Consider the following 8,738-nt stretch of genomic DNA (forward strand, 5'->3'; position numbering starts at 1 on the left):
CAACAATTCTGCATCAGACCATCCCTTCTGGTCATCACTCCTCGCTCCCCAGCTGGCCACAGCTTAGGGCATCTAGGATGGGGCTGGGAGTGCAGAACAGGGGGAAGCAGGGACTTACGTAGGGAGTGAAACCTCCACGCATGGCCTGCAGACTCACATGGTCTCTCTTTCAGCTTCTGCCTTGGAGCTGAAGACCATCTCCCGCTGTCACTTCAGCACTGCCACAATTTCCAGCTTCCCCAACGCATGTCTGTCAGGAGGGGACAGCCCAGACCTGGGAACGCAGGGCCAAGGGGGAGAGGCTGCTCCGCTAAGAAAGAGTTACGGCCCATTTTCAATCCTGCTGCCATTAACCAGCAGAAAGGGAGAGGAGGAAATGGAAGAGCTGGGAATAGTAAGGGGCTCGGTGCGGAGAGGCTCACCACTGAGCCGCATCCCAGGCCCTTTGAGACACCGGGGTTGGGGGATTCGGCCGACAGCCTCCCAGTCAGCAAGTCACCCAGAGAGCCCCAGGTCTCCTCGGAGTCTCTGGCAGATTGTAAACCGGAAACAGGGGCTGGCAGGAGGAGGAGGAAGAGGAAATAGGCTGCTCCGTCCCCATGGGGTTTCTGGACCAATCAAAGGCCCCGTTTTCATATCCCCCACCTGGGACAACGGCCTGGATATATATCATGATTCTAGTTCAGCTGTGGTTCCAGCCACGTGCACAGACTGGGAGACTGAGACCCACCTGCTACAGCTCACCCACGCTGCCCACCCAGCCACATCGGGGAAGCTAGGCCACGACACAGCTCCGGCAGGAGTCCATCTCAGGGGGGCAAGAGGCCTACTCCCCCCTTGGTTCATCCCGTGTCCCCGCTCCAGCTGCACTCTGAGCGAGGCACAGCCCGGGTAAGCACACTGCAAGGGGGAAGAGTGCTCACAACTCGCCAAGGGACAGCCACGCTGTCATGGGGCGCCGGACATGGCTGTTTCGGGAACATAGGCACAGACCCTACACAAGCCCTCCCAGGGCAAGAACACTACATCTCCAGCAAGGCTGCCTGCAGTGGAGGAGGATGGGGTGGCTAGTATCCCCTGAGCCATGACCCAGTGGGGCAGCCAACCAGCAGGGGCTGCTGTGTCCCATCTAGGCCTGCCAGTGACCCGCTGGGTGTCTTGCTCTCCCCGCCTGCCCCCTGGGAACAGACATCCCCCCACTGGGCTCAGTCCCACTGGAAGGTCACTTGTGCCTGCTGCCTAGTGGCCATGAAGGACGAAAGAGGGGCGGAAGCTGCTCACCAGGCTGTCCTTTCCCCTTCCATGCCTACCTGCCCTGCTCCCGAGCTTTGGCTGGCCTGAATGTCCCTCTTGGTTACCTGGTCCTGTGATCCCCCATCTCTGGAGCAGCCTGCAGGGTGCCTGGGTAATACTGAGGCCCCAGTGCAGATAGCTGCCTTCCCCACAAGTGCTGCTCCAGCAGGCTCCTAGCAGGGGGTTCCCATGGCATGTTAACGATTATTGGCAGCCCCCTGGAGTTCCCCCTCCCTTTGGGGATATGGGCTTCTCTGACCCTTTCACTCAGTCTCCTGCTAAACACCTGAGCAAAGGTGACTTCCCTGCTGGGAGGGCTGGAGGAGAGGGGCAGGCAGGAAGGGAGGCGGTGACCCGGAAGAGCTTGGTGGGAAAGGGGGCCCAGGGGAGGGAAAGGTGACAGGAACGTGGGCGCGAGCGGCTGCTGGGGGGAACAGGGACGCCCCTGCACTACGCTTCCCCCCATTCTCCATGGGAATGTCTTGATGCATGGACAGCCCTGGAGACTGGATCCCTCCATCCCAGCATAGGCAGCGGCAGCCCAAGCTCCCTCAGCAGAGCATCTGCTCTTCCGAGGAAGGCAACCCCCACTCAGGCCTACAGGGGAGTCCAGTCACCAACGTGTACTCCAGCCTCAGCCTCTGCTAGGACTGTCGAAGGAGAGGCCAGTCAGAGGCTCCTGGCTGCCAGGTACAGGACTGAGAACGGACAGACTCATTTCACGCAGGCCACCGGGTGGCAATCCGCCTTTAGCACGGCTGGAGACAGCCAGACGGTGATATCGCTACCTCACAGGGCCACAGCAATGGTCCAGAGAGCTGGAAGCATGCAAACACAGATACATGCATGCCCACACACACGCACAGGTATGTGCACTCATGTGTAGGCATACTGGTGGATACAAACACTCATGACTATACACAGCATTGCCAAGTTCTCATAGCAAACCATGTCGTGTGGAACATGTGCTGTAAAGAAACAGGCTAAGGGAGCTGTATTTGGTCAGCTCAGATGGACTGTCTGTCCCTACTTCTTCCAGCAGACCATAAGAGATAACTGCCTGCTGCCCAGTGGGGCCGACCCAGCAGCAATACCAGTGCAGAAGAGCCAGAACCCATCCCTTTCCGCTGGCTGGTGCACTGGCTAGGGGGAGCGACTGAGGTGGCTCACTGAGCCCCAGGGCATAGCAGAAGCTAGGCAGAGAGAAGATCACACATAGCTCCACACCCCCTTATGGTGGACCAAGGAGCAGAATGACCCTCAAAGGAAGCCTTTCGTCAGCGTTCAAGCTGGGATTTCCAAAGGAGCGAAAGAGAATTGGGTTCTGAGTGCCCACTGCATCCAAATGGAGCAGGGCACTGCATCCCCCCGCCAGGCTCCTCTGCAAAGCCCAGCGTGAGTGTCTAGAGTAGAGGTGAGCAAACTACGGCCCGTGGGCCACATCTGGCCTGTGGGACCGGCCTGCCTGGCCCTTGAGCTCCCGGCCAGGGAGGCTAGCCCCCGGCCCTTCCCCCGCAGCCATGCCGCCGCATGGGCAGCGCTCTGGGCAGCGGAGCGGCGTGCTCCTGCTGAGCAGAGCGGCAGCGTGTCTAGCTCTGGCCTGGCGGTATGGCTGCCAGACATGCTGCTCTGAGCGGCATGGTAAGGGGGCCGGGGCTGGGGGGGGAGGGTTGGATAAGGGGCAGGGAGTCCCGGGGGGCAGTCAGGGGACAGGGAGCAGGGGGTAGTTGGATGGGGCAGAGGTTCTGTGGGGGGGAGTGGCCTGTCAGGGGGTGGGGGTGTGGATAGGGATCAGGGGACGTGGAACAAGGGGGTTTGGATAGGTGTGGGGTTCCGGGGGGCCCGTCAGGAGGCGGGGGTGTGGATAGGGGTTGGGTGACTGGGAGCAGGGGGGGGGATAGGGGGGGGGTCCTGGGGGGGGGGGGGGGGGGGGGGGGGGCTGTTTGGGGAGGCACAGCTTTCCCTACCCGGCCTTCCATACAGTTTCGCAATCCCAAAGTTTGCCCACTCCTGGTCTAGAGCTCGTGCTGTCAGACTGCAGGGCCATGCAGAGGGGGTCTCAGGCCTCTGTCAGAGGCTCCGGGGAGATGAAAGGGACAGTGCTGGCACTCTGTGATTGGGGCAGCAGGAACAATGCAGCTTCTGTCCCTATCATGCTGCTTACTCCTGTATTTGGTGCCTGGGCACTGCGGCGATGGGAGCAGGCTGGGACCCTGCCTCTTGTAGGATTGGGGTGAGATGGCTGCTGCCGACTGCAGCGCAGGCTGGTCCCCTCAGCTGCCAACTTCACACTGATCTTGCTGGTGAAGCAGAGCGAGCCTTGCCTCTCCCTCCTGGGTAGTTACCTGTTTCTCAGTCATAGCGTAGATGTGTTGGCGGTCGGGGCTGAGCACCAGGTCTCGCAGGATGGAGCTGCCCTCGTGGGCCACGACATTCTCGTACTGCAGAGCCGGACGCCCGCTGGGACTGGACAAGTCCACCAGGATCTGCGGACCAGAGGGGAGAGGGTTAGCGCTGTCTCCCACGCAGGGAGGGGAAACACTGCAGTCACAACAATGAGGCACGCACAGAGGGGTTTCAATCACGCATGGACCCTCGTCAGGAGGCCTCAATCTCCCCTCCTCCAACACTCCACCTTGTCACCTTCCACTCGTCTCCGCCCTGCATGGTTTCCAGCCAGGACCACAAGCGGAGACAAGAGCCATTGCTGACTTCATGAAAATTAGACAGCCGCAGAAATCAACCTGGTGAGAAAGGCCCTCAGGCTCCAGACCTCGGAGGGGCTTTGGCTGCCTTAGGGAAGCACTGGAGCAGCAGCCCAGGCTTCGGAAAGCTCTCCAGACCCTCTCTGCCATCTGGCAGATGTAATGCACCACTTTCCCATGGCCCCTCCTTTCTCCTACACAATCTGCACACAAACAGAGGGGGGGAGCAGGGAGTAGGCCCACCCAGGACAAGACTGTGCCCTCAGTCTGTTCTCCAGTCCCAGAGTTCAGCTGTCAACATCCCTAGCAACAGGGCTGTCGCTCTGGGGACAATCTCAGGAAATCCTGCCATTTACTCATCCCACACTTCCCTTTGTTCACTTTCATCCCACTGCTCCTCATTCCACCCCACTGGCTCAGTCTCAGGCAGCCAATCCCTCCTGGCATTTACCCTCGTCAGAGACGCACAGGCAGGAACTGCCTTCCCATTCATCGTCATTCAGCCAGGCTATGTGGACTTCGCTCTGTTCATCCCTCCCCAGAAGCCAAGTCCTGCAGCCACCTGATTATTTTTGCTGCTTTCCTCTGAGCTCCCTTCAGTCTGTCAATATCTTTTGAGCTGGAGAAGGCCAGAATTCCCAGGTCAGTGTCCCCAGAGCTGTGAAGAAAGGGCCTTGTGCCCCCTTGCTCTGGGATGTGGTGCCCCTTGTACAGAAGAGCCCAGAACTGAGCCATGTCTGACAAGGGGCAGAGGGATTTGACACAGTAATAGCCAGAAAGGGCTACCACCTCCGTAGGTCAGTCTCCCTTGAGATTCAAGGAAGGTCCCAAGGGTTCAAGGCATTATTCTGGGTCGGGCCTAGGAAGGTCTAGGGATTCCACTGTATAACGGAGATAAGACAGGGTCAGCAGAGGTTCAGAAAGCACCTCTGTTCCTCAAGCTGTGCAGGGCCACGGCAAATGCTTTAATCCCTTTACAGCTCCCTTTTACATTAAAACTCTTCCTAAATGCCTTGCTTTCTCACTGTACTGAAATAACCACATTAGGAGCACCACAGAGATAGTCACCCACTAGGTGGGGTTAAATTCAGCAGGGTTAATTCCCTGAACCCAATTGCCACTCCCTGCTTGCAACAAACAAACACACTCACAGACTTTCAGGTCAGAAGGGACCATTGTGATGATCTAGTCTGACCTCCTGCACATTGCAGACCACACAACCTCACCCACCCACTCCTGTAATAGCCCCTGAACCTCAGGCTGAGTTACTGACATTCTCAAATCATGGTTTAAAGACTGCAAGTTACAGAGACGCCACCATTTACTCTAGTTCAGACCAGTTAGTGACCAGTTCCCCATGCTGCAAAGGAAGGCGAAGCCCCCCTCCCCGCCAAGGTCTCTGCCAATCTGACCTGGGGGGGAAATTCCTTTCCAACCCCAAATATGGTGATCAGTTAGAACGTGAGGATGTGGGCAAGACCCACCAGCCAGGCACCCGGGAAAGAATTCTCTGGAGTAACTCAGAGCCCTCCCCATATAGTGTTCTGTCTCCAGCCACTGGGCATATTTGCCATTTCCACTTTCAGCTAATGGCGTAGCCTGGGCACCTAGCAGACTCCAGCAGCCCCTGGCCTTCAGCAGCCCCTGCAGAGAAGGCATCTCAGAACTGGAGCAGGAGGCCCCGCACCCATTCCCAGGAGGAATCCAGAGACACAGAGAAAGGCCCTGCTAACAAAGCCAGCCCTGCTAACAAAGCCAGCGCCCGTGACCCTGTCACTCACTCACACTGAGCCCCTGGCCCCTGGGAGTGGGAGACTGCCATTCTGCATGGATCTGGCACTCAGATGATCAAAGCGGCCTCGGGACAGGCCAGAGCCTTTATGGGCATGTTCCTCGCAGCAGTGAGTCTCTTGGGGCGCAGGCAGACAGGCAGGCTCCTTCGCCACTAGCAAATGGGAAACAGAACACTGGCCAGTAACAGGAGCCATGCTCCCGCCGGGACAGATGGGGAGTGCCAGGCGGGAGGTCTCGGAGCCTTCTGAGCCCAAACCCTGCCCCAAAACATCCAATGCACTGGCTGCTAAAAGCAAAGGCACAACAGAAATTGGCTTCTCCAACCCTCACCCAATCTCTGCAGAGTAACCCCTCCCGCCCCACCCAGCACCCCAAAGCATGCTGAAAGCTTTGCAGTCCTCGCTGCAATAAACAGACTCCAGCATTTGCATAGTTCCCACTCAGGCAGAGGATGCGGGGCTGGGAAGGCAGGATCCCAGTGTGCGGCTGATTAGCATGGAAATATATGCGGCTCACAAACAAACCGGGGCCTGTTTAATTAGAGCGGCGCCTTTGATTCACCACCAGCATCCCGCATGCACCAGCCCCGGATTATTTTTAGTCAGTTTTACAAAACAAATGTATTTAATTAAGAGAGACACCCCTGAGCTACTAGACAGAGCGGAGAGCTCCACGTGGTGGGGAGAGGGGCTGCCCCCTCGCAGGGTGCGGGGCACTGGGGCTTATGGGCAGGGTGTAACTCTGCGGGGAGGAGCTGACAGCTGCTTGGGGAGCCGCAGGCAGGAGCTGAAGTGTGTGCCTGTAGCCACCGATTTCTCCTGCAAGCACTGCACTCCCCTCCCCCTTACCGGCACTCTGCACCCTGTTACCAATGCTCCCAACTGTGCCGTCAGCATGGGCCCTGCTCCCCTCCCCCAACCAGCACTCCCCACCCCGTTACCAATGCTCCCCGCTGTGCCATCGGCATGGGCCCTGCTCCCCTCTCCCTTACCAGCACTCCCCACCCCGTTACCAATGCTCCCCGCTGTGCCGTCAGCATGGGCCCTGCTCCCCTCTCCCTCACCGGCACTCCCCACCCCGTTACCAATGCTCCCCACTGTGCCGTCGGCATGGGCCCTGCTCCCCTCCCCCTTACCGGCACTCCCCACCCCGTTACCAATGCTCCTCACTGTGCCGTCAGCATGGGCCCTGCTCCCCTCCCCCAACTGGCACTCCCCACCCCGTTACCAATGCTCCCCACTGTGCCATCAGCATGGGCCCTGCCCCCCCATCCCGTTACCAGTGCTCCCTGCTGTGCCGTCAGCATGGGCCCTGCTCCCCTGCCCCCCTCCCCCTTACCAGCACTCCCCACCCCGTTACCAATGCGCCCCCCCTCTGCCGTCAGCATGGGCCCTGCTCCCCTCCCTCTTACCAGGGCTCCCCACCTCGTTACCAGTGCTCCCCAGCCCACCCACAACTAGGCCTCCACTCCCTTCCCTGCCGCAGCTGGGCTTCCGCTCCCCTTCCCCTTGATGACAAAGGCGCCAGTCCCCTCCCCATTACCAACACTCCGTTTTATGCCCCCCCTTCCCATTAATGATGCCTCTGTTCCCTTCCCCCTCTGCCCCTTTCTGGGTACCCCCTGCTCAGATTTGGGACCTCGGGTTTGATCCTCCCTCAGATCCCAAACAGGAGCAAAGCCTCCGTGGCGCACCCAGCACTACAGCACCCAGCAGTGCTGCAGGGGGAACAGAGCAGCACACCAGGAGTCAGGGTACCTGCTCTCTATTCCTGGCTCCAGCCCCAGCTCCCGGCACAACCCTTTGCAAGTCACCTCCCCGTGTCTCGGCAAAAGGTATAATGCTCCTGCCTAGCGGTGCTCTAATGAAAAGTGCTTCACAAGGGGTAAGCACTGTCTGTGCCTAATGGCGAAAGCCCAGCCAAAAGCTTCCCCACCCTGACCTGAAGGGAGTACAGCCCACACTGTCCAGGGGCAGCGGCTGTGTGTGTGTGTGTACAGCACCCAGCACAATGGGGCTCCTAGGCACTACCACCATACAAACAACAACCAGCCCCAATGGGGTCTGAGCACGAGTCCCAGCTCCCCAAACTCCTGACGCACACAGCGCTCGGGGTGCCCTGAATCGAGAGCTGAGGCTGATTGTGTGCTGCCCATGCCCCCACACACAGCATCAAAGCCATGGGCACCTCCTTCACTTTCCCTGCAACCCGGCACGGGCTCTCCCACGGGCGGTGGCAATGTCACAAACCCACCTTCCTTTCCAACCCTTTTACAGGCCACAGTCACAGCGCCGAGAAATCAATATAGTTTTACCCTGGTTTTAAAATAGATCAATGGGTGGCTGTCACTCCGGCAGTAATTTTTAACTAGCGGGGTAATTTCCCCATTACATTATTGCAGTGTGCAGTGCTGGGAAATAGAAAGAGACATTAAAAATAACAGACGTTAAGCACTTCGAGCGAATGCAAGGCTTCAGGAAAAGCTTCAGAATAATTGCTCCAGCCCAAAGAGGGATGGAGCTGAGCCCCTAATAGCGTGGGACACGCTGGAAGGGAGTACATGACCCTCACCAAGGCAGGCAGGCAGACAGACAGAGACACACAGCTCTCTTGCACCTGGGCATCTCTTCTCCTGTGAAAGGAGAGGCCAGAGGCAGCAGACGGACAGTGTCAAAGGCAACACCCAGCAGCTTAGGGTTCTCGGAGCACAAAATTTAAGGTTGGGAGGCAGTGGGGAGGGGGGATTAAACTACTACTGGGTTGTCAAAGGGCCCTAAGGTGGGGCGGGGGAGAGGGGAGGGCTTTTAAGGGTCCGAAGTTTCACTTACAGTTCATAGTAGGTAAATTAAAGGGAGTGAAAGGCTTGGGGAGAGCAACGTTACAGGAGTGGGGGGAACCTTTCCACAATACACCTCACGGCCCCCACCCCCCGGGGAAGGCTTTCTA

The 8,738-nt window shown here is 58.5% G+C and overlaps 1 protein-coding gene across 2 annotated transcripts in view; it reads right to left on the minus strand.

The window, feature by feature from the left end:
* PLXNA1 (plexin A1) overlaps positions 1–8,738 on the minus strand; it is a 265,426-nt gene that overhangs the window by 137,075 nt on the left and 119,613 nt on the right. For both annotated transcript variants that reach the window (XM_026650270.2, XM_026650272.2), the window contains exon 4: positions 3,639–3,779. In XM_026650270.2, the coding sequence (XP_026506055.1) occupies positions 3,639–3,779 (141 nt within the window). The remainder of the gene's footprint in view (positions 1–3,638; positions 3,780–8,738) is intronic.

The sequence above is a fragment of the Terrapene carolina genome, unplaced genomic scaffold (genome assembly GCF_002925995.2).
Source record: "Terrapene carolina triunguis isolate 2854851 unplaced genomic scaffold, T_m_triunguis-2.0 Scaffold89, whole genome shotgun sequence".
Taxonomy (NCBI): Eukaryota; Metazoa; Chordata; order Testudines; family Emydidae; genus Terrapene; species Terrapene triunguis.